General features: G+C 40.6%; 1 protein-coding gene across 2 annotated transcripts; it reads left to right on the top strand.

Moving 5' to 3' along the window:
- The first annotated feature begins 6,530 nt into the window (after window positions 1–6,530).
- On the top strand, window positions 6,531–25,537 carry LOC139471214 (eukaryotic translation initiation factor 5A-1-like). 2 transcript variants are annotated; one of them, XM_071253502.1, is made up of 5 exons: window positions 6,531–6,564; window positions 18,128–18,308; window positions 19,924–20,028; window positions 21,597–21,728; window positions 25,023–25,537. In XM_071253502.1, exons 1-5 carry the CDS (start codon window positions 6,560–6,562, stop codon window positions 25,089–25,091), a joined length of 492 nt encoding a protein of 163 aa, XP_071109603.1. In that variant the 5' UTR covers window positions 6,531–6,559; the 3' UTR covers window positions 25,092–25,537. The 2 variants fall into 2 exon arrangements, with proteins under 2 accessions (XP_071109603.1, XP_071109605.1); XM_071253504.1 differs by lacking the exon at window positions 6,531–6,564 and adding an exon at window positions 10,977–11,034.
- Window positions 25,538–25,828: the final 291 nt, after the last annotated feature.

The raw sequence follows: 25,828 nt of genomic DNA, 5'->3' as shown, positions 1-25,828 counted from the left end.
AAAATATGAAGAATGCCAGGAATGGGTTAAGAAACATGTACGAATTATAAGATCCATGTACGGATCATGCACGAATTGTAAGAATCACCTACAACTAAGTTACGAATGTGCCGAATGCATGTATGAATGCAGGACGATCGCAACGAATAAGATACGACTAATACGACATATTTACGAGTAGTTTGCGAATATCGGTACATTTCCTGACACTTCGGCATGTTCTTGGGTCCCGAAAGGCTAAAAAGCCCCGATCGCTGACCAACCCATCACTTCCACCGTTCGTGTTGTTCTTACATAATTCTTACATGATTCGTAGTTGACTCGGGATATTCGTGGCTGTTTCATGATGTTTCTGGGTGAGGACAAGAAGTTTGGGATCCACGAATCGCTAAGAATAGCCAAGAATGCAAAAGAATCGATTACGAAGCTGTTACGGAACGTAAGAATTAATTACGAATGGATTACGATACAGCCACGAAATTGCAATTCGGGGACCCTTCCACGAAAACTTTTGACAAACAAAAACTTTCTCGCAGATTCGACGAACTCCCGCGAACTGTACGGATGTTTTGGAATCAAATAAGATTCATTTAAGAACTTCAAGAAATGATTGAGATTTAACTACGAACATGAAAAATTTCCTATTCGGGGTGATTCGGGATATTCGTGGTCGAAGTGAAATGGGGGCATATGAGAAGAGGTCTTCAGAAATCCATGCTTGCCGTAAAATGCGACTTTGCTTGTCGTAAGAGGCGACTAACGGGATCGGGTGGTCAGGCTCGCTGGCTTGGTTGATGCATGTCATCCTATCCAAATTGTGGATTAATGCTCATATAGTATCAGTCACGGGATTGTCTGGTCCAGACTCAATTAGTTACAGACCGCCATCATATAGCATATACACTCTTGACTCATGAAAACACAGAGAAATGTGCAAATAGAATGCATTAATAAAACAGTTGCAATTGAGCAAAACTTATAACCACGAAAACTATGGATGTGGGAAGTTCCATGATCGGGTGTGAACGACCATCAATGTCCAAAATCGTTGGTTGTTATCTTACAGAGATAATCACAATCCTGAGAAGCAGTAGTGGGTGTAACCGCCCTGTGCCCTGATGACAGAGTCTACCCTTCTCCTCATTCCCCCAGGGAGTCTTCTGATACGGTAGAGAGGTAGCTGCTGCCACACCTGATGCAAACAGCCTCTGAAGCTGCCACATTCTGTACTAAAATAGGTCTTCAGCAACCCATGCTTGCCGTAAAAGGTGACTATGCTTGTCGTAAAAGGCGACTAACGGGATCGGGTGGTCAGGCTCGCTGACTTGGTTGATGCGTGTCATCGATCTCAATTGCGTGGGTCGATGCTCATAATATTAATCACTGGACCAGTCTCGATTATTTACAGACCGCCGTCATATAGCTGGAATATTGCTGAGTGCGGCGTTAAACAACAAACCAACCAACCAAAATCTTGCAGTCGACGTCCAGAATCTCCCAAACATGCTCTAATGTATTCAAATCTGGACGCACAGCGAGCTAAGGTAAACTGTCAGTAGCGCGTCCTTGCAGAAATGCAGCCACAGCACGAGAACGATGTGGTCTAGCGTTGTCGTCCATAAACACAGGTCGAGTCGCAAGTGCATGATTGCCACAATTCGCTGTGCGGAGTTGCGTCCCTTGGGCACGCCAGAAACCTATGATTGTGGGTTCGAACCCAGGTTCGCCCCGATTATGTTTCAAGGTTTGTCAGCACCATACCCGCGCTCGTGGGTTTCATCGAAGTGGTAAACGTCTATGACCTGCATTACTTCGGGCTTTCCTCCCACATTAAGCTGACACGACGTGATATAACTGGAATACTGTTAAAAACGGCGTTAAACATAACTCACTTATCATACAGAGCATACGGGTCGGTCGGGTAGTCTAGTGGTTAAAGCGTTCGCTCGTCACGCCGAAGACCCGGATTCGATTCCCACATGGGTACATTGTGTGAAGCCCATTTCTAGTGTCCCCCGCCGTGATATTGCTGGAGTATTGCTAAAAGCGGCGTAAAACCATACTCATTCTCCCATTACAGAGCATACATTTGTCCATGAGTGAGTGAGTTTGGTTTAATGTCGCTTCGAACGCTATTTAATAACGGCGTGTCAACCTGGCGTTGGAAGAAAGTAGCTTTCCTCTACCCCGCCCCTATCTGTCAACGACGTTTCTAAACCCACATTTCGGAGAACATGCCACAAAAATTGTTGTTGCAGGACAAATACACAGATCCAAGCAGAAAGCCCTCATGCAGCAGTGCAATGGGTAGGACGGTCTGTAGTGTGCACGTGACTAAATCGATCTATGTAGCAGGAGTGCGGCGAGCGGACGCAAACACGTGCATTTATACGTCATCGACCGCGGGTCACAGCTCGTGCTGCATGCCATTGTGATGAACACCCACGTGCAGCACGAAGCATGCGACAATTATAACAAAAGTGTTACTCAAAGCACACAAATATGCAATGAACAGTTAGATTGTCATTTTGATTGTCATTTTTTGAAGGTTATGGATGACAACTTCTTTATTCTATTATGATGCGAGTTTCGGTATGGATCCTTATGCCGTTGCCAAGCAAGAGTGATAAGGATCTATACCAAACGTCGCATTACAATAGAGAGTGGCATTCGAAATAGAAGGTACAACTTTATGGTATAAATTTGCATCTGTGAAACGCGGGGAAATGGAGTTCCCATCACAACATGCTCTCTGTTCCCCATCAGCTGATGAAGTCTCACTCTGCATCGATATATTTGCACTATAGCGACGTGCATGCACGTGTGTGTGTGTGTGGCTGCTTGTGCTAGTCCGGACTGATGCCAATTTATAGTGCTAGCTCACTGAGATACCATGCCGCAGTTTAACATGAATACCCCACTCAGACACAGTATACAGACTCCGAGCCGACCAGTCCTTGTTTTAGCCCCTTAATGTCGAGCGCCAGACAGGGTAACAACATCTTTTAACGTCTTTTGGTATGACACGGCCGGGGATCGAACCCCGGACCTTCCGCACTCCGGGCGGACGCTCTACCACTAGACCACGGAGGCGGCACGTGCCAATGTGAACAACCTATTGAACGACAGCTAAATGGCATAAATCTATATCGTAACAAATTTTGTCAAAATATTATTTTCGACTGTTTTCTTTCCAATCAGTATTGATTGTTGTGTCTGTTTTACGCCGCACTATATAAATCTAAAATAAACAGCGGCTGTCGGGAATTTTCGGCTGCTTTCTGTAATTGTATCCAAAGTAAATACGGATCACCCAGGCGTCTAAGGCGGTGCAATTTGCTGTGCAGAGTTGTGTCCCTTGGGCACGTAAGGAAACCTACGATCGTGGGTTCGAATCCTGGTTCGCCCCGATTATGTTTCTTGGTTTGTCAGCCCCATACCCGTGCTCGTGGGTTTCACCGAAGTGTTAAACGTGTAACTTCAGGCTTTCGTCCCACATCACTCTGACACGCCGTGATATAACTGGAATAACGTTCAAAGCAGCGTTCAACCAAAGTCACTCACCCACTCATTCAACATTTTTTTGTTTTTTCTTTGAATGCTGTTTAACACCGCACTTGGAACTATTCCATCTAAATGACACCCCCCTCCCTCCCCTTTTTGAAAACCAGATGTAGTATATGTTGTACCCCTCCTCCCACCTCCCGGCTTTCGGCCCCTCCCTTTTAAAAATGCTGTATCAACCCTTAGATCATCCGTGCAGTTTCATCTTGTGATTTTAGAAAAAAAATGTCGAAAATGTACAGACAGACGGACGATAGATCACCCTCGACTATCCAGGGGTTAGAATAGGCGACCAAAGGGATCGGGTGATCAGGCTCGCTGACCTGGTCGACAGCATGGTCCCTGCTTTGATATCAATCGCTGGATGGTTCAGATTCGAATATTGACAGGCAGTCGTCAGTCATAAAGCGTTATAAAACAAACAAACGAAACGAAACAGTTCTTTTGAAACTTTATACCCGACTTTGTTTTCGAGTGCAATGCATATCACGCCCTACCGTGCACCACAGCATATTCTACTGCTTGGACCAGTACATGATAGTCGCTCCTTTATACCGGCAATAGGACGACGTAACACAAAAGCCAATTATGGACTTTAAACTAAAATTATTAAACTTATCGGAAATGTTCAGCTGACTTAAAGCACAAGCACAATATATACACTGAAATGGTTACATGTACTCACAACATACAGGCAGGATTTTCATACTATGAGTCGAAGTTTCCACGTCAATTGAAAATCAAAAGGGTGCTTGAACATGCCATATTATCCAGAGATATGTATGGTTGTCTATGCGTCTCCTAAAGCTCCTTAAAACTATCTCGTGTCAAAGATCAAATTCACAAATACTAAAACCAACGCTTTGCTTTTTCATTTTAGCCATACCTCTGACATAGATTTTAATTTTAAAACTTTAAATTGCCTGAAAATAGAAATAGCAAGTACACTGTGATATGAACTCTTTAAATGTTTTTCCGACTACAATCTATGGTCAAGGTATGAAAAGGGCCATTTTTTCCACTACACATTGAATTTGCATAACGTATAAGAAATTATTAGAACGTTTAGAAATCCTTGCGCAGGTTATCAGACGTCAGTCGTCTAGCAATGTCGAAGTGCAGAGTTTCGACCCTTAATCGAAGCAGGATCTGATGACCGTTGGTGCGAAGCCACTATTCCCCCATATGATTTTTGGTTTGTCAGCTCCATTCCGTGAGCGTGGCTTCCCTTGAACATTAGTGAGTGAGTATTGTTTTACGCCACTTTTAGCAATATCCTTGCAACGTCACGGCGGGGACACCAGAAATTGGCTTCACACATTGTACCCATGTCGGGAACCACCTGGGTATTCAGCGTGACGTTCTGCCACACTAAGCTGTCACGGTGTGGTGTAATTAAATACCGTCCAAAAAGGAGTTAACCAATCTCACTCACTCGCACTTCATAGGAATTGCCGTAAGAGGCGACTCATGGGATCAGGTGATCAGGCTGATGTAGCTGATGCATGTCATCGTATCCCAATTGCTTTGATGAGGCTCATTTTGACAACCACAAGGATTGTCTGGTCCAGACACGATTATTGACAGGCCAACGTCAAACAAACATATTGTAGGGGGGAAAGCCCGGAGTGATGCAGGTCTGAGACGTTTACCACTTCGGTGAAACCCACGAGCACGGGTATGGTGCTGACAAACCTAGTAACATAATTGGGGAAAAGCAAGAAGCGAACCCACAATCATAGCTTTGGGGCATGCCCAAGGGACGCAACTCTGCACTGCGAATTGCGGCGCCTTAAAAGATTGGGTCACCCGTGAAAAATGTCCTTTCGCCACTAAAAAAAGGTTTTCAAGAAACAGTGCTTCTAATATTTGAGTAGAAGCAAGAATTTGATTTATTTTTTTCCACAAGTAAAGGCACAGATTGAACATATATTGTGAAAAACTAACTTGGTTCGCGCTTATAGTGAGAAACATTCTCTCGAAGACAGAAACTGCGTCCCATTTTCCTAAATTTTCTCTATATTATTATGTTATATAATACAGCTATGCATTAAATCACAAACAACACTGAAGAACGAAACGTGGTTTATTTCACGATAAAACATTGTTCTATCCTGACGTCATTTCTAGGGATTCGAACATGCGCTCGCAACTTGATGACGTTGGTAATTGGACGACGTTATTTTTTAGAGGGAGGAGTTTAGTTAGATGCTGCTAAGCAACGTAGATAAATACAATGGCCTACCCATCGCATCCAAAAGTAGGAGGGTATGACAATCAGCACTGGGAGAAAAGGTGTAGATATAATCGACGTATAAATTGTGAAAATAACAAACTTAACCCCCGTATACATAAAATGGAGTTGTCCGACATTGCCGGATTGTATTCTGAGTCCTCATTATTTATATACGGTTATATATTTTCAAAGCTTTACAATTTATTGACATCCTTAACAAGACTGTACAAAATGTTGATAACTCATGTAAGAAATAAACGACTCGTAGTCCTTGTATATAGCACAATAAAACACTGCAGGGAGAATAAACCGGGGGGGGGGGGGGGGGGGGGGGGGGGTGGCAGCAGCAGTGTCTTATTGTACGATACTGCCACTCGCGTTTATTTCTTAAAATACGTGCATACATTGTGCGTGATAGAGATAAAACAGCTTGTTATCAGTTACGAAAAATGTTCATGCAAATCACAGTTTACTGGGCAAAATGCAAGTACATGTAGTTGGAAGAGCTTCTTACACTAAGCCTATGGTGTAAGGGAGGTAACTCTCAGCTCCGTCGTGGTGCCGATAGTGGTGCAACATTTCTATACATACGCCTGACGTTTCTAACCCGATTACTCTTCACTACATGGAGACGCTGCAGCTAACATTTCAGTCGGTTGTGCAATATCGACGAAGAGACCCTATAAAAGCAAGCTGCGCATGTAAACATTTCAGTAACGAATCTGTATATTTCATAGAACCTGTCGTGTGAAAGACGTAATGAAGTAAGTACATTGTATATTTTTTTCTAAATATTTTTGTTTTATCCATAACAGTTTTCTGTTACCACTTACATGATGTTTACAGGATACGGCAGATGTTTAAAATATAATTTTAAAATAGTAAAAATATTGAAATTATGATTTTTGAAATATTAAAAAATTAAGGAAGAGAGTGTATGGATGTCAACTTCTTTATTATGAGGAACACAACGGTTTGAGGCATATGCTTACTCCTTCATCAGGTGAATGAATGCTATGAGACAGAGAGCATAAGTATGTACATTACAAAAGTAGTACGATAACAAAAGGTGGAAACTTGAGCCAACTGATAATTGGCGCTGACAGGTGATTAGCAATAGACAATGGAAGCCAACACTTTACAGTAAGTAGCGCTGATAGTTGCAAGCCAGGGCCCCGTTTCACAAAGCGATATTAGCGCTAAGATGACCGTAACTCCCATACTTAAACAAGCCGCCTCCGTGGTCTTGGGGTAGAGCGTCCGCCCGGAGAGCGGAAGGTCCGGGGTTCGATCCCCGGCCGCGTCATACCAAAAGACGTTAAAAGATGGTACTTGTTGTTACCCTGTCTGGCGCTCGGCATTAAGGGGCTATAACAAGGACTGGTCGGAGTCAGTATACTGTGCCTGAGTGGGGTATTCATGTTAAACTGTATCTCAGTGAGCTAGCACTATAAATCGGCATCAGTCCGGACTAGTACAAGCAACCACACACACGTGCATGCAGGTCGCTATATAAGTGCAATAATCTTGGACGCGACGTTAAACCCAATTTCATCTCACTTCACCATACTTAAACATAGGCTTACGATGAACGTAGGGCTGATCGCTTTGTGGAACGGGGCCCAGGACTAAATTATCACTGATTGGTAACTGGCAATGGACAATGGGCAAACGGGTGGCCGGGGGTTATTTGTGCTGATAGGTGTGTTCCTCCTAATAAAGAAGTTTACATCCATAAATTCTCTTCCTTATGTGTCTCACTTATAAATGCCTTTCAAAGAAGTTAAACTAGTTTAAACTGGTGAAACAACATGGCCATGTCATGGTCAGACCTAACTGGTCGTGGTAGTAGTTTTCTTCACCTAGGTACGTACATCGTTATGTTTCATGGTTAGTGTTACAAGAGCGGTATGGAAACATGTCAGTTTGTTTGAATTTGTTCAATTTTTGAAAATAGCTTCCTCTTGCATGTTCATTTGAGAATGAACTTGTTTTCGTGAATACGACGAGCGGGTTATCGTTTGTGCATTACTTATTTGAAACGACAACGCGCCACCCGACTCTTTTAACGACAACGCGCCACCCGACTCTTTTAACGACAAAGCGCCACCCGACTCTTTTAACGACAACGCGCCACCCGACTCTTTTAACGACAAAGCGCCACCCGACTCTTTTAACGACAAAGCACCACCCGACTCCTTTAACGACAACGCGCCATCCGACACTTTAACGACAACGCGCCACCCGACTCTTTTAACGCCAACGCGCCACCCAACTCCTTTAAAACAAGGAAGAAACCGCAAATCATGTTTTCGAGATTCAACTAATTTGTGCGACAATAAAGTGTATTCGTACCTAACATTAAAGGAAAACATGCAACACAAACGGTGAGAAGTCGGTTTACATTTGGGGCGGCGGGGTAGCCTAGTGGTTAAAGCGTTCGCTCGTCGTGCAGAAGGCCCGTGTTCGGTTGCCAACATGCGGAGAATTAGACTTATAATTAGTCAATGAAAACATGTCTTTAAAATTTTATTTTTCTTCTTCGAAAAAGCCTTTCCACTTCTGCTGTTTTCATATGTGGAATCAAGGAAACTAGACTTGGTTAGTTTGATCTAGACTTGCCTCGGCTTTTAGTAAAAAAAGGTACCTAAATAACATAAATATCAGTCATGGCGCAGAACTACAGTAGAATGTGTGTCCCTTGCCGTGATGTTGCTGGAATATTGATAAAAGCGGCGTAAAACCATACTCATGCACTGTTTACATTCATCGTTCAGTCTCTTATAATAACCCCTCTCTACACAATACTCGACACGACTTGTTCCCAAACACCGCAGGGATTTGGTTTAGAGCGGTCCTCCAAACCCATGGTTGTCTTACGAACAAAACATCATCAACGACATTGTGGGTAATTTCGTTTTTACGCTGCTTTTTTAAAATTTCACACATATATTGTATTGTCATGCAGGAATCACCTCTGTCTCGAATGTGGCGAACCACATTGTTTATCTGTGTACAGCTATTAACTCATGTGGAGGCACGAACACTTTAGACCCGTGAAGATCCGGGGTAGAATAGGTCTTCTTCGGCAACCCATACTTGCCATAAAAAGGCGACTATGCTTGTCGTAAGAGGCGACTAACGGGATCGGGGGGTCAGGCTCGCTGACTTGGTTGATGCATGTCATCGATCCCAATGGTGTGGATCAATGCTCATGATGTCAATCACTGGATTTTATGGTCAAGACTCGAGTATGTACAGACTGCCGTCATATAGCCGCATTTCTGAGTGCGGCGTTAAACAAAAAACAACAACAAAAAACGAACACTGTAACCACTTTAGTACCAAATTACTGGGATCTACGGTACAAGACAGATGCATATGTCTGGCTTAAACAAAAAACTATACCACAAAGAAGTGCAACCTAGGTCAGTCTCGCATTGTATCGAAGTTTAGCAACTAGAGAAAAAAATGCTCTTTCAATGAATCAATCAATATAGCTCAGTACTTTTAGGCCTCGGGCCTTTGTGCGCAAACATGACGGTACAGGCGGAGTTGCAGTTAACAGTACATAGCTTTACATATGTGCACAGTACAAATTATTTTGCTAGATTTGTAAAAATGTTTGGCGATTACATCAAAATGTTAAATTTATGAATGTTAGGAGGAAGATGAAAGCGTTAATGTGTAGTTGTCTTAACTGTACGTATGCTGGACAAGCTAAAACAAAATGGAATTCAGTTTAAGTTAAAAAGTTTACAATTTCTTTAATTTCTCGGGATATTGAAGTGACTCTCACACTCAAATTCCAGGTCATGACAACTTCAACGAAAACGAGAAAGATCAATTTCTTAATTTGCCTTGTGTTATGAAGTCAAAATAGTTTTCACAATTTATAGAAACTTTAAATGTTGCATACTAGGACATTTTTGAACTTGCAATAAATCACTGTGCCAAATTTGGCAGAAATTGTCCTTTAAACGTTGCTGAAACATATGGAAAATGCATTTTTGTAACCATGCATTTGATATAACCATATATATCCACATCCTAACCAATACAGACGGTTCTTTAACTTTGTAACCCGGCTCATCATACAAGCACACCATATCATAACATGGGGTAAACGACACTGGGGCATTGTCAAAATAGTTAACCAATACTTTACACATATTGTCATGAATGGGGTATCTACCACATTCACCTAACACTGTGGTGTTCGAGGCAGACAGTTTTAGATAAAACAGACAAACCTCCTTTTGGGTAGGTAAGTGTTATATCACAGCGTTTTAGTTTAATGTGAGAGGAAAGCCCGAAGTGATGCAGGTCTCAGAAGTTTACTGCTTTGGCAAAACCCATAGTGCTGACAAGCTTAGAAACATAATCAGGGCAAACCAGGATTGGAACCCTCAATCATTGGTTTCTAGTGTGCCCAAGTGGCGCAATTCTGCATCGCAAAATGTGGCGCCTTAAACGATTTGGCAACCAGTGCCCCTTCTTCTGTGTCACAAGTGAGATACAACCACATGATGATAGACTGTCACTGGAGCATAAAACAGACTCACTATTAGTCATGTTGTCAGACCAGTGAAGTTAGAGTATGGGTCTTCAGCAACCCATGATTTCCGTAAAAGGCGACTCTGATGGTCGTAAGAGACAACTAACATGATCGGGTAGTCGGACTCACTCAGTTGAAGGATGTCATATCCTAATTGCGTGGATCGATGGTCATGATGCCAATCACTGGATTGTCTGGTCTAAACTTATTTGCGTACACTTGTACCTGATACAACTTTTTCGAACCCCCAAACTTCCGCACCATACAAGAGTACTGGCATTATATTTGCCTGGAAGATTTTGAAAAAGAAGGCTGGTGAAAACGGTTGCAACGAATGTAGGTAGGCTTCTCAAAATATTTATCCCCGCCTTTTTGACATGCAGGGCTATATATTGTTAGCCATTTTAGATATAAGAATAAAAAAATAAAGACATGTTTTCATTGACTAAGTGTTAGCCTAAACCTCAAGGTAAGAGATCTTATTTCCACTTGGTCTCACCTCAAGCCGAACGACAGCGGAAAAAGCCGAGTAGGTCCGAATTGTTTGGAAATAATAAAAGGGAGACCACTTTGACTGTATGTGGTGCAATTGTCCGACCCCTCTACCGAGGAATTGGATTAGTTTGAGATGCGCATGCGCAATTCATCCCTTTTACTTGAACGACCATCCCAACACGTGAGTTTACATTTAGTAGTTTTAAATATATCGAACCAATTGAATAAATGGCAATGAGAGACTGTTATTTCACAGCAAGACACATAGAACCTTATTCCTCCCAAATATCAGCTCGTCAGATCACTGTATAATCTTGACGCCGTCGATTTGGAATCAAAATACCTCCTGGGCCATACGTTAGACGTGTGTTAACACATGGTGCGGACGAGTGTGGCATTCACTTCGCTGTAGTATGATTTTCGAATAAATATGAACCCCAGTAGGGTTTTAATGAAGCTACATTTGTATTTATTAAGTTAAATCACGCAGTCTACTCGTCGTGTCGCGAAGAAATAGTTCTCAAATTACTACTTTCCGTAATATTTCCATGTCGCGTGAAGTTACCTACAGGCGGTGACGAACAACTTCCGGCGAATTTGTTTTTGGGTACTTGGAATTTTGACAGGAAATAGATATTGTCATATTTAGGACAACATTATTAGGTAATTTTATTTTTGAAAAAGTGGGCCGAAAACGTCATTTCAATAATACTATATATGTTATTTCATACGAAACACATCTTGTTGAGTCAGGCTCTCGAAGATTCTACCCATTGTGCCTTGATGTCAATGTTTACAGTGATTGTGGTTACTGGTTACACATCGAATCGAATCATTAAATTCATTTTTGGGTGCTTACATGACTTCTCCGACACCCCGCCTGACTGCCTATTTTGGAAAGAAAACTGAAAACATTTTCATGTGTAGAGCAATGTACAATACTTCTAATAGAAAGTATGTGTGGTGTTCGCTGTATTGTGACTGTTGGGTTGTGTGGTTAGACTTTCAGTGTTCACAACGGTTTGAGAGCCCTTGAATTCAGATTGATGTGTTATTTGTTTAAATATATCATATATACTACTCAAAACAAGGTAAAGAACACCCACCTTCCTCAATTGTGGTAAGAGAATGTGCACAACTCTTTCCTTAGTAACGGTTTCTAAGGTGTTAAGCTGCTTCATTAAAATAAAAGGGGGGGGGGGGGGGGGGGGGGGGGGGGGCAGTGTCTTGCACACCTCGCCACACACACACACACACACACAAAGACTTGATACAAATGTTATCATTTATCAATGTTTATGGTGTCCCAAGTTGATGAAAGAATATTGCTTTGTTGAAATGTGACCCCCAATGGTCATGGATGACACTGATGGATGGGGTTGTTGCCTGCCATTCTTGAAGTTCCTTTTTGTTGATGTTTTTGTTCTATCTTGATGTTTACTCATATTAAACCATGCAAATGCAAGCAGGGTCATTTATTTGGCTTACCTTTATTGCCCTATTTAAAAATAGTCACGTCATATTCTTCTCTGTCAGTAGCATCAATAAAACATGATTGTTAGGAATCCCATATCACATAGGCAATGATAGGTGTTCTCAGAACATATGTGACAGACTACACAAGTAACCTTGGTAACACACATTTCAAAGCAATGTCATTGAAACTAAATTGATGTACTGGCCAGGGATTTGTTTAGGAGCTCTCAGAGGCCAATATTTAGCCCCAAGTTTACAGTAAATCCCAGATTTGAATTTAACATTTCCTGATTTAGGTTGTACTGATTGCTACTAAAGTTCAAGATTTGCATGGATCACTTGCCAACAGTATTCACTCCAACAGCAGTGCGAGGGGTAGCAGATCGGACATATAATGAGATATTTGCCGTGTCCCAAATATATACGTAGAGCTCACTTGCAAACTACATTAAAATAAGTACTGTTATTGAACATTATAGTGAACAAAGTGTCCACGTTACCGTGCAATGATGATCACCAGGTTGTCATTGGTTACATTTGGAGATAAATCTGCTTTGTTTTCAATTTAGAGGTTTTGGATGTTGATTTTTAAAAATTTAATTTGACAACCTGTAAATTTTATGAATTCAAAACCGAATGTGTAGAAGGAATAGAATTCATAGAATTTGATATAGATTCCGGTTTTGAATCAGTTGAAAACATCTGAAGTCAAATATGATCAGTGGGTGCTTCACCAGCGTTGATGAATGATGTACTAGTAACTACTCATTTAGTTGTCGTTCATCTTGATATGGACCGGGGTAGAATAGGTCTTCAGCAACCTATGCTTGTCGTAAAAGGCGACTATGCTTGTCGTAAGAGGTGACTGACAGGATCGAGTGGTCAGGCTCGCTGACTTAGTTGGTGCATGTCATTGTATCCCAGTGGCGTGGATCGATGCTCATGATGTCAATCACTGGATTGTCTGATCCAGACTCGAGTATTTACAGACTGCTGTCATATGCTGAGTGCGGTGTTTAACAACAAACAAACAAACATCTTGATATGCCTAAAATGTATTGTCACATTTGTTATGTTATTCTAGGAACCATAACACAGTATTGTGAGGCATTTATTACCAAAAATCATTTCTGGAAATGTTGTTTGTTTTTTTGAAAGAAGTGCTCTCAAATAAATAATTTCTTTAGCAGTGATGTGGTCACCAATAAAAAAACATGGTCTAGGGTATAATTGATCCCGGGCCAATCAGTCTGTAGGATTCTAATAATGTTCAGTTAGACCAGAGGCAGAGACTGGCTTTAGTCCTCGCCAAACTGCCGAATAGTTAACGTATCATAAGGACTAGTAGAAATTTGCCCTTTCTAAGAGTTTTGCTTTATGTTATCATTATAAGGACTTGTGGGTGAAAACTGTTGTTTCTAACCCTGTAGACTATATGTTTGTTGAAATAAGTATGATAATAGGTGTTTTGTCCATCAGTCAGTGTTCAGAGAATCTCGTGACCGCCTAACAGGATTAATATTTTATTACTCCTTTTCTATGCAGTACCAGTTCGGTTACCAAGGCAACATGAATGTATCGCCACTTAGCTACCTATATATAAACATAACTGGTGACAACATCTGATGTATTTTCTTCAGTATAGTGCAAGTCAAAACTAATTATGTTGCTGTATATACGCATCCTTCTGAGTCTCTTTACAGCTGAATTTGAGACACAAGAAAATAGACATTTGAGATGACGATTGAATAATTGCTAATCTGATTTTCTGATTGTTTGCAAGACCAAGTTTATATACATTCATTATTTACAGCTACAGCGTATTTGTGAAAAATACCCCCCCCCCCCCCCCCAAAAATATTCACAACCCAATTACTTTTAATTAACTTGTATACAGAAACAGACCTATGAAGATCCGGGGTAGAATAGGTCTTTAGCAACCCATGCTTGCCATAAAGGGGGACTATGCTTGTCGTAAGAGGCGATTAATGGGATTGGGTGGTCAGGCTCGCAGACTTGGTTGATGCATGTCATCGATCCCAATTGCGTGGATCGATGCTTGTGATATGACTTGTGATATAACTTGATTATTTACAGACCCCAGTCATATAGCTGGAATATTGCTGAGTGCGGCATTAAACAAACAAAGCATACAGAAGCGCTTGCATTAAATGAAAAACTTAAATGTATAAAAAACAGCTTGCGTAAATACCCAATGAAAAACACAATAGAGTAATGAATAGATGAGTGAAAAAAAATTGGTGAGCCTATGAAAAATCTAATAACCCAATTAAAATAGAAACCCTTTGTGCAATTGGTGTAACTGAAGTGATTTGCGTGATCACGTGACACATGCTGTTTAGCTGATGAGGATAACAGGTACAGTTGGTCCATGGGAAATATCTGTTTCAATTTCTATGATTCCCTGTCGTTGCATTATAACAGAAATCTGATTTTTTTTTCCACTGACAGAAATATGTGTATTTGCTCATATTTTCCCATAAATCAAAGCTATTTGCAGTTAACTTTGTACACTGAATATTTCAGAAAAAAACACGAAAAAAATGGTGATTACTGGTCGGTAACAATTAGGCATGCATACATTGACTAATCAAGGTGTAAGATTGGTTGGTTGGTTTGTTGTTTAACGCCGCACTCAGCAATATTCCAGCTATATGACGGCGGTCTGTAAATAATCGAGTCTGGACCAGACAATCCAATGATTTATATCTTGAGCATTGATCCATGCAATTGGGATCAATGACATGCATCAACCAAGTCAGCGAGCCTGACCATCCAATCTCGTTAGTCACCTCTTATGACAATCATAGTCGCCTTTTACGGCAAGCATGGGTTGCTGAAGATCTATTCTACCACGGATCTTCACGGATCTCAAGGTATAAGAGCAAGACTTGTTACCTTGTTGTTGGACCCGTGAAATCCAGGGTAGAATAGGTCTCCAGCGACCCATGCTCGCGGTAAATGCATGTCATCGATCTCAATTGTGTGGATCGATACTCATGATGGCAATCACTGGATTGTCTGGTCCAGACTAGTATTTACAGACCGCCGTCATATAGCTGGAATATTACTGAGGGCGGCATGAAACAACAAACCACAGCATACATTGACTAATCAAGGTGTAAAACTAAGCAAGATGTGTTGCCTCGCTGTTGTGACATTGGTAACTCTTACAAGTGATCAGTTTTGAAAGAATTTGTGATCCCTTTACATAATGATAGGGATGGGCAAAGTACGTTGTACCAAATAGTGAAAGTTTGTACTCCTTTGAAAATGTCCCTGTACATGAAACTATTTAGTGTTGAAAGATTAACAATGTCTAATGGGGATTAGTACGACAGACAGTGCAAGACGGGACATTTTGAAGATCAACAGATCATCAAATATTTTCTTCAAACATCCCAAAGACCTGGTTTAGATTAGGTCCCCAGCGCAATTGTCATTGTTGTAGTGGCTTCATAGATTGTGTGTACCGGTGAAGATCTAGGTTAGAATTGGTCTTCAGCAACCCATGCTTGCAGTTAAAGGCGACTATGCTTAATGGCGGCTGACAGGATCATCTGGTCAGACTCGCGGACTTGGTTGATGCATGTTGATCAGTGTTGATCACTGGATTGTCTGGTCCAGACTATTATTTACAGACCGCCGCCATGTAGCTTGAATATTGATGAGTGCGGCGTTAAACAGGAAAACATTAATTGATTCTGTGTCGTTATACCCTGATGATGTTTATAACTGTCACTGGATTGTCTGGTCCAGACTTAGTTATCTGCTGGTCTCCATTCATGTAGCTGCTATGTATTGCCATGTGCAGCCTTAAGTGTCAAGGGAACAAAACACTCAGCGTTAGAAATTGGCACTAGTCCTGGTCCTTTGCCAAACTGCCCAATAGTTAAGGTATCCTAAGGACTAGAAGAAATTTGCCCTTTTTAAGGGTGTTGATATATGTTATTGTAAAGACTAATGGCTAAAACTGTTAGTTTCAATTGCAGAACACTATAAGTGTATATTTTTTTAGCCGATCCTGCATTACTTATGCATCTACTGCTTGTTCTTGACAGAAAGAAGGGCTATGTGAAGTCTTGCTGAAGAAGTTGAAATCCTAGATATTATTTTATATTTGTAAATTGTATTCTTATCCCGCGTTACTGCGTCTAAACAACTTCTTCTACAGCAAGACTTCACACAGCTCTTCTTTCTGTCAAAAACAAGCAGTAGATGTGTATTAAGGAGTAATGCAGGATAAGTATACAAATATAAAAAATATCGCTGACTTTGCTGGTTTGATGTTTGATGTTTAAGATCCCTGCGTTGGTACAACACAAAGCTCATCCTTAGGGGCCGACCATTTGATGTTCAGGGCGAGGGGTGGCGTTGGGGCTGTGATTGTTGTAGAAAATTAATTGTCCCCGAAAAAAAGAATGTTTCACACTTTTGAAAAAAGAAAATGCAAAAAATATACCTTCTTCCAAGATGTATTTCTCAGAACTGTATTCAGATTCATATTTTTTATTAAAAAATATCTGGTTTTGCAGTTGTAGCTGAAAAATATCTAACCTTGATACAAAATCCCAGAATATCAATCGTTAGTCCTACTGTCTGTTAGTAAAGCTGGGACAGTTGGGTAGTCTAGTTGTTAAAGCGTTTGCTTGCACGTCGAAGACCCGGGTTTAGATTCCCCACCAGTGTTCCCGTTTACCGGTAATTACCAGTTTTTTACCGGTAAAATTAGGCTTGGACCGGTAATTCATCTGACTGCCAGTCCCTGTGGACTGGCAAATATCAGATCTTTGTTGTTGAACCAAAAATCGGTGATATTCATATAATCAGATATAAGTTAATTTTTCGAACAAGGTCAGCTTGTCTGTTACCATCAGAGTTTCCCCTTGTCTATTTCTAGGTTAAATGTCGAGTTGTATAGTCCATTTGACTTTGTTTGAAAATAGTAAAAAATAAAGAGAAAAATTGTGACTGTGTGAATGATGTACAGAGCTAACTGAGTTACTTCAAAGATGATTTTCAATAAGTTTCATATGTTTTTTAATTGTTGAAAGTTGGGACTGGCAAAAATTAGAGGGGACTGGTATGTTTAGAGTTGAAAGTCCACAAGGACTGGCAGTTTCAAAAGCCAGCGGGAACACTGCCCACATGGGTACAATGTCTGAAGCCCATTTCTCGTGCTCCCCTCTGTGTAAAGCTAGAAGTGGCATAAATCCACATCACTCGCTCACCACTCACTATCATTCATGTAGAGACTATGCTTTACTGTAGCGTAACAGCCACCTCTGATATTGCATGGTCTCTCACTCACCACACACTATCGTACATGTAGAGACTATGCTTTACTGTAGCATAACAGCCAGCTCTGATTTTACAGGGTCACTCACTCACCACACACTATCATACATGTAGAGACTATGCTTTACTGTAGCATAACAGCCACCTCTGACATTGCATGGTCTCTCACTCACCACACACTATCGTACATGTAGAGACTATGCTTTACTCTAGCATAACAGCCAGCTCTGATGTTACAGGGTCACTCACTCACCATACACTATCGTACATGTAGAGACTACGCGTTACTGTAGCATAACAGCCAGCTCTGATGTTCCAGGGTCACTCTCTCACCACACACTATCCTACATGTAGAGACTACGCATTACTGTAGCATAACAACCAGCTGTGATGTTACAGGGTCACTCCCTCGCCACACACTATCATACATGTAGAGACTATGCGTTATTGTTGCATAACAGCCACCTCTGATGTTACAGGGTCACCACTATGAATGACGCTGCAGATGAAATCTTTGAGCAGGCAAGCAGTGGTGCCTCTAAGACCTACCCGAAGCAGTGCTCAGCCCTGAAGAAAGGCGGCCATGTCCTTCTCAAGTCGAGACCGTGCAAGATTGTTGAAATGTCCACATCCAAGACTGGCAAACATGGACACGCCAAGGTAGGGAATGGGTCGATCTCTTTTGAAGGAACGTTTCAGAAAAGCATATACATTTCAATCATGATGTCACCAGGAAAAATATCATTCAGACATTGGAGCCTATCTGTTACCAAAAGCAAGGTGACTTTGCTGGAGACAAATGGCTTTAACACATTTTCATAATGTTATAAATTTTTGATGAGACATTCTGCCTTATCATTGCTAAATTTGAGAAAGAATGTTTAGGACATTTTTTATGGCAAAAACCAATGCCCAAGAAATGAAATGTAAAACCCTGTGTATTTAACAATCTGAGCTAAGTACTAGCCCATACTTGTCAGTTATTATTGTCGATTCACAAATTGAAACGATGTTAATCTAGAAATCTGTTAGTGAAAGTATCCCGTGTGAAACCAACAAATGACCAATACAGAGGTGGTATACAATTTACACTTGTCATACAAAATTAACTAGGTTTACAAATCAATAGAAGTTACTGCGGAGCAATTACAATGACGGTACACAATCTAGTGGCCCGTGAAGACGGCGGGGTAGAATAGGTGTTAAGCAATCCATACTTGCCGTAAAAGGTGACTATGCTTGTCGTAAGAGGCGACTAACAGGATTGGGTGGTCAGGCTCGCTGACTTGGTTGATGCATGTCATCGATCCCAATTGCATGGATTGATGCTCATGATATTAGTCACTGGATTGTCTGGTCCAGACTTTATTATTTACAGACCGCTGTCATATAGCTGGAATATTGCTGAGTGCCGCGTTAAACAACCAACCAACCAACACAATTGAGTGATAGTACAATATTCAATGAGAGTATATAAGGTGATGGCAGTGGTCAGTATCAAATACAAAAATATCAGTGGTGATAACAAAAATCAGTAATAATAGTATATTCACCTAGCAGTGACAGTAGTCAAGCTTCCAGAATGGACCTAGGCAGGGAATCTGGGGTGATGAATGATCTTCACACGAAAGCTGGTCTTAATGTAATGAAATGTACGAGAGACATGAGAGGCACAGGCTTGTCCCCTTATATACAGTCTAACTAGCTACTTAAAATTTCCACAGTGACCTCACAACATAGTATATTCCACGTTTCTATAACACTCTATCACAGTCCACAGTATTCCAGAAGCAAATACAATGAGCTTTGACAAAATCTCAACAGAAACAATATACGGTGGTGAGAATTTTCCTCAGATCTGCGAATTTTAGTGACAAATTTGTTAAAATCTCATGGCTTCCCCCTAAACAAATTATGGACCATGCCCCATTACAAAGAAGTTTCACCTGAAAAGGAAAATATCCATTCTCATCCCTCAATGTAATACTGTTACAATCTTTGACTTTATAATAAAGTAAACTGCCATATGACACAGTAGATTTTGGTGTTTTATATGGACTAATATAAGCTGAGCTTACAGGACTGAACAGATTTTTACTAGACACAGGCTTCGGACTAGTGACTATCATCACAGACTGATCGTGGTGATATGACAAGCATATTTTTATTTTGATGACATTTACATTGTTTTGTAACATGTCTGTTCTACACTGTTACAACATGTCTGTTCTACATTGTTGCAACATGTCTGTTCTACATTGTTGCTCTGTTTCAGGTTCACCTTGTGGGCCTAGACATCTTCACTGGGAAAAAGTATGAGGATATATGCCCTTCAACACACAACATGATTGTGCCGACTATATCACGATTGGATTACCAGGTAAGTGTGAGACATCTCCATCCCCCTTGCGGTGCCATGCTTTGACTCTTGATGTGCACATGGTTTGAAATTCCTGGAAATTAAGTTTGTCTTGAAAAGGCATTTGCCTTGAAACAGCGGTGAAAATAAGCATGACTTGAAAACTACACATTGGTTATATTATTATAGATACACCATTTAATTTATTATGAAACACCTAGGGAATCATTATGACTGCCAGCTTCAAGACGCTTGGCAAAACCCTGGTATTTCTACAGAAAATACTGGAATATCACCTGACTGCACCTCTGTTAAGTAGCTATCTTTGTCGATCATTTGATTACCATATTCCACGATCTTGTCGCGAAAACTTACAGGGAATCTGATTACATGGAAGGCTGATGAGGCGCTAACTTTGAAGAGTTTGTATACTAGCTAGTCAATATCTAGTATTTAGTATCACTATCAATGAGAAAACACATAGTTCTGATAGTACATGAAATGTGACTTTGGAATACCACTTGTAGTAGGATGTCAATATATCAGGCAATCAATGAGTTGCAGTTGTTAAAAAGTATTATATGGATAGAAATTTCAAAAGGCCAGTAGTCGATCATGATAGTATTGTCGATGGCATGCATAACAATCAATATTTTCAAGTTATGATTAGTTATGAACAAAACATTCCAAACCTGCCGACTCCAGATTGGAGTAACTTCCCTTTGGTTTGAGTGGCGACTGGGAGGAAAATAGCTGACTTGGAGATTGTCAGAAATACCTTGTTCATTTCTATTACATCAGTTAATAGAATTATAGCCCCAATCGAAACCCCTTCCAGTACATGTAGTAGTCAATATTCTTTTGTACGGACCTGAACCTAGGATCTTTTAAAAGATTATTTCACAAAGACGACTGTGTTTGAGCCAAATGTGGACAGATATTATGGCTTTAAGATGATGTTCATAATACTGCGTCCCTGAGGCGTGTAAGAAACTTATTTTCAATTTCGAATTCGAATTCTGCCGTTATTTGTGCAGGCAGGTTTGATCAGATTGGTAAACCTCCAGCTTTCCTCCCACACCAAGCTGATGTGCAGTGATATAGCTGAATTATTATGCTGTGAAAAGCAGTGTTGAGCCAAACTCTAACACTCAGGAGAGGCTGACAGGACCAACTTTTAGGGAAAATGTCCGACGAGAACTAGTGTTTGATTATGTCACACGGTACATCTCATGGCTGAACGCACAGGGATATTGTTGGAATATTGCTTAAAGCAGCATGAGAGCTGAGAATTAGTCTTCAGCAACCTGTGCTTGTTGTAAGAGGCGACTAACGGGATAGGTGGATGCTTGTCATCATATCCCTCTTGAATGCCTCTGTGACCTAGTGGTAGAGCATCAGCCCCGAGAGCGGAAGATTGGGGGTTTGATCCCTCACCGTGTCATACCAAACATTAAAAGATAGTACTTGCTGTTCCCTGTGCTCGGCATTAAGTGGATAAAATAAGGTCTGGACGGCTCGGAGTCAGTGTACAGTTATCTTGAACATGCAAAACACACGTACACTGTTACTCTTGTCTTTTGTTTCAGTGTTTAGGTGTACAAGACGGATATCTGTCCCTGCTTGACGATAAGAGCATAACACGGGAAGATCTGCGCCTCCCAGATAATGATATTGGTCAAGACATTCAGAAAAAGGCTGATTTGGGAGAAGACTTTATGGTAGGTTTAACTTCTTTCTGTTTTTGATGACATGGTGATGAACTAAGCTAAATGGACACAGCAGCTGCACCCTGTACCCCTTAGGATTAAGATGGACCCGTGAAGATTCGGGATAGAATAGGTCTTCAGCAACCCATGCTTGCTGTAAAAGGTGCCTATGCTTGCTGTAAAAGGCGACTATTCTTGCCGTAAAAGGCGACTATACTTGTCGTAAGGGGCAACTAACGGGAACGGGTGGTCAGGCTCACTGACTTGGTTGATGCATGTCATCGATCCCAATTGTGTGGATCGATGCACATGATATTAATCACTGGATGTCTGGTCCAGACTCGATTATTTACAGACCGCCGTCATATAGCTGGAATATTGATTAGTGCTGCGTTAAACAAGAAACCTCTTGTTCACCAAAGAGTATGGATGATGAAATAACCTAATACTACTCAAAAGAAGTTAAGGAACACCCAAATTTTACATGTGACTAAAATGATGCTTTATTATACCAGGAGAAATTTTGTTTTTAACAGCACAATGTCTCAGCTTGTGATAAACATACATACAAATAAAAAAGAGCATCACAGACGTAATTAACATTAAATGTGGCACTAGCGAATAAATGATCAATTTATCACCAAACTTATTATACAACCTGGTACTAGCTGGTATAAATGAATTCTGGGCCCTGCTTCTTCTCAACATTGGTAATCGTAGTTGGAGGACAGAAGTAAGTAGTTGATACTACGAATGTAGAATATTCGAGACATCGCTTAATATTTTTTTGATTATCAACTAGTTGCTGTTCATAAATAAAGAGCGGGCACAGGTGGCCCAGTCATCTAAGGTGCCGTGATTCGCTGTGCAGAGTTGCGTCCCTTGGTCACGGCAGAAACCTATGATTGTGTGTTCGAATCCTGGATTGCCCCGATTATGTGGGTTTCACCGAAGTGGTAAATGTCTGAGACTTGCATCACTTTGGGATTTCCTCCCACATTAAGCTGACACGTTGCATTATAACTGGAATGCTATTTTAAAGCAGCATTAAACCCAACTCACTCACTCATAAATACAGCCATCTTCCCGAGGCAAGAGCGTTAACTGACTTTAAAAGCCCAGTTTCCACCCTCACTGAACTAGACTGGAATACGTGGGTTCGATTGTAGCGCCACCAGTGGTTATTATGAGTTATGTCCCTTCTAAGCCTGTCCTATGAACTAACCCATCCATCACTTGCATTTGCTTCAAACAAAATGGTGTCGTATAGTGAGGACGATCTGATTGATAATCAAGATCTATATTGTGATAAAACGGGTCTTGCATCGTGAAGTGCATCAAATCACGTGAGCACCTTCCAAAACGGTTTGGAAAATATCTGTTGTTGTTGCAATCGACCCAAATCTGCATGACAGTTTACGAACCGCATTTTGATTTCGTTGTGAGATTTTGATTGGACTATGCATATACTTGTTAGTCCAGCCAAACTGTAACTCCATAATACCAGCCTAGGTCGGCAAGGGTGGAAGCTGGGCTTTTATAGTCAGTTGACTCTCTTGCCTTGGGAAGATGAAATACAGCTGATGTCCTGAAGAGTGATGCCAATGCTTTTATTTGATGTGTTACAGATTTTAAACAGTTTGTATTTGTTGCGAACAGGCAGGTTTCCGAACCAGCTTGTTAAGTTAAAAGTCAGAATACTTAAAATAGATGTTTTATAAAACATTAACATGAAGTCAATTTGAAAATGTCTCAAACGGCGCTGGATTCAAATATATTTGTCAAAACTTTGCTAGTAGATACTAAACGCACCTGTTTCTCTACAGGTCCATCAGAACACAATCCCTCCTCAGTATTTTGATGAAACGGGAAATTCTGAAAATAGATAAATCACAATTTGCCAACTACAGTCGTGCCTCGTTTATACGGACACTAGCGTCATTTCACAATTCGTCCGTATAAACGAATTTCCGTATAACTGAAACCATCTTCTTACTGGAAGAGTTACTTCCCTTCAATTATGCAACTCATGACAAAATTCCTTATACATATTGTTTTTATTAATTTCGGCGAAATCGTGTGTGAAGCGATCGGAAGATCGCACAACTCACCGTTTTTAACAGCAACCACGGTCAGAATACCGCTATTGACGCCTTGAAACGAACTTTAGTTGACAGAGAATGGATACATATATCATAGATGACATACTTTGACTCATTAAAAGTCATATTTGTTTTTGTTTGACGATTCTATGTCAACATGAAATTCTCGCGATCACGCGATCACATGCGCGTGAGCCTTGACGGTGACTGGTCAGACTGGTTCCATGTAAAAAAAATACCCGAGAATAGCGATCAGCTGCTTTGCTTAGGGTTATTATTATTTTAAATATGTTTAGTAAAGGCTGCATTTAATTAAGAAAATAATGGAATATATTATTCCTGATAAAAAAAAATAGTTTCAGATACAATTGTTGTCGATCCTTGCATTAAAAATCCTATAAAGTTATATCATTGGGTGTGTCTTTACCGAATCACCGGTCGATTCTAAGAAAACGTGTGTACAGCTGACTGCTGTTTCCGGCTTAGTTTACGAGAAAATACACAAGGTAATCTTAATCCCTAGATATAAAACAATGCCTCGTAATGTTCTCGTAATACGTAATGAAGTTCAACATGTACATGTACAATAAACAAGCTCGTCTCAAACGTAACTCAGTGTCACTGGTTAATTGACTTCTCACGAATCAAAGATATTACCACCAGCGGAAGTGTACTGTCCGGATAAGTGAGACAATTTTGAGTGCATTTCAGTGTTTTGTGTATGAAAATGACCGTCCGGTTCCGGAAACTGAATTTCCGGATATACGGGTAAATTTATATAGTAATTATTTCGTTATGAATGAAAATCGTCCGGGAACCGAGGTTTCCGGATATCTGAAGTCCGTATAAGCGGGGCACGACTGTACCACTGACTGTGGACCTACTTCGTGCCCCTTGTGTCACAGTAATATAGTAAAATAGTGATGCCTTTTCTATCTACAGAGTAGTGTTAGGCTCATGCTTCGTGCTGTCATTGGTCATATTTAGCCAATCAGCAAATATTTTACAGAAATATACAAAAACTTTTTTTTTCTAAAAAGCTTTCATTTCGGACACTTTTTGTTGTTGATATACTACTTACTCTAAGTGGCAGATTAACTACAAGAATAAGAAAGACTTGGCTGGTCCTTAACATCTTTTGAGTAGTGTATGTGTGGCAATTTTTTTATTAATAATAATATGTGACTTTTTCTTGTGATTCAAGGTGACGGTTCAGAAGGCGATGGATGATGAAATAGTCGTTGCCCTCAAATCGATGAAGACCAATGACTAAACAAAAACATGGCCATGACATGAATGGTATCCTGTGTGAACTGTGAGAAATCGGAGTAATTCAGTATCATTCTGGACACCCCTAGATTATTATAAATCTTACCATCTAGAGGGAGGCTGCAGTTTGCCCTTATTATGTGTTTTACAGAAAATATCTGGTCAACCTTGAAGCCAAATACACATTCAGGTCAGAAACACCGGTACTGTACTAAAGTGATGAAATTGTGACTTATTATCTAAGTTTTTTCACTATTCATCTGTAAGCATGGTAAGGGACATATATCTATCAGTAATCGACCAAGGCTTTAAATTAGTTCTGTGTTAAGAATATTTCATCCTGTTTATGCTACTTTGTGTTTGTTTTTTTCTCTCATCTGACTTGTGTAATAAAATTCTGTATTCAAACTTGTGAGAAAGCCAATAAATCCATGGTTGGATTGAACACATTGTTTTTGTTGCTTTTCTTTCTTTGTGACATTTGTTTGTTGTTTAATACTGCACTTGGCAATATTCCAGCTACATGGCGATGGTCTGTTAATAAAGAAGTGTGTCCCAGACAATCCAGTGATTGACATCATGAGAAACGATCTTCGCAATTGGGGTACGATGACATGCAACAACCAAGTCAGCAAGCCTGACCACTCGATCCTGCATTGTCGCCTTTTATGGCAAGCATGTGTTGCTGAAGACTTATTCTACCCCGGATCTTCACCGGTTGTCTCTGTGGGCTAGAGAATA

The sequence above is a fragment of the Haliotis cracherodii genome, unplaced genomic scaffold (assembly GCF_022045235.1).
Source record: "Haliotis cracherodii isolate W230 unplaced genomic scaffold, xgHalCrac1.p SCAF_22, whole genome shotgun sequence".
NCBI lineage: Eukaryota > Metazoa > Mollusca > Gastropoda > Lepetellida > Haliotidae > Haliotis > Haliotis cracherodii.
This window is presented reverse-complemented; position numbering and strand designations above follow the sequence as displayed.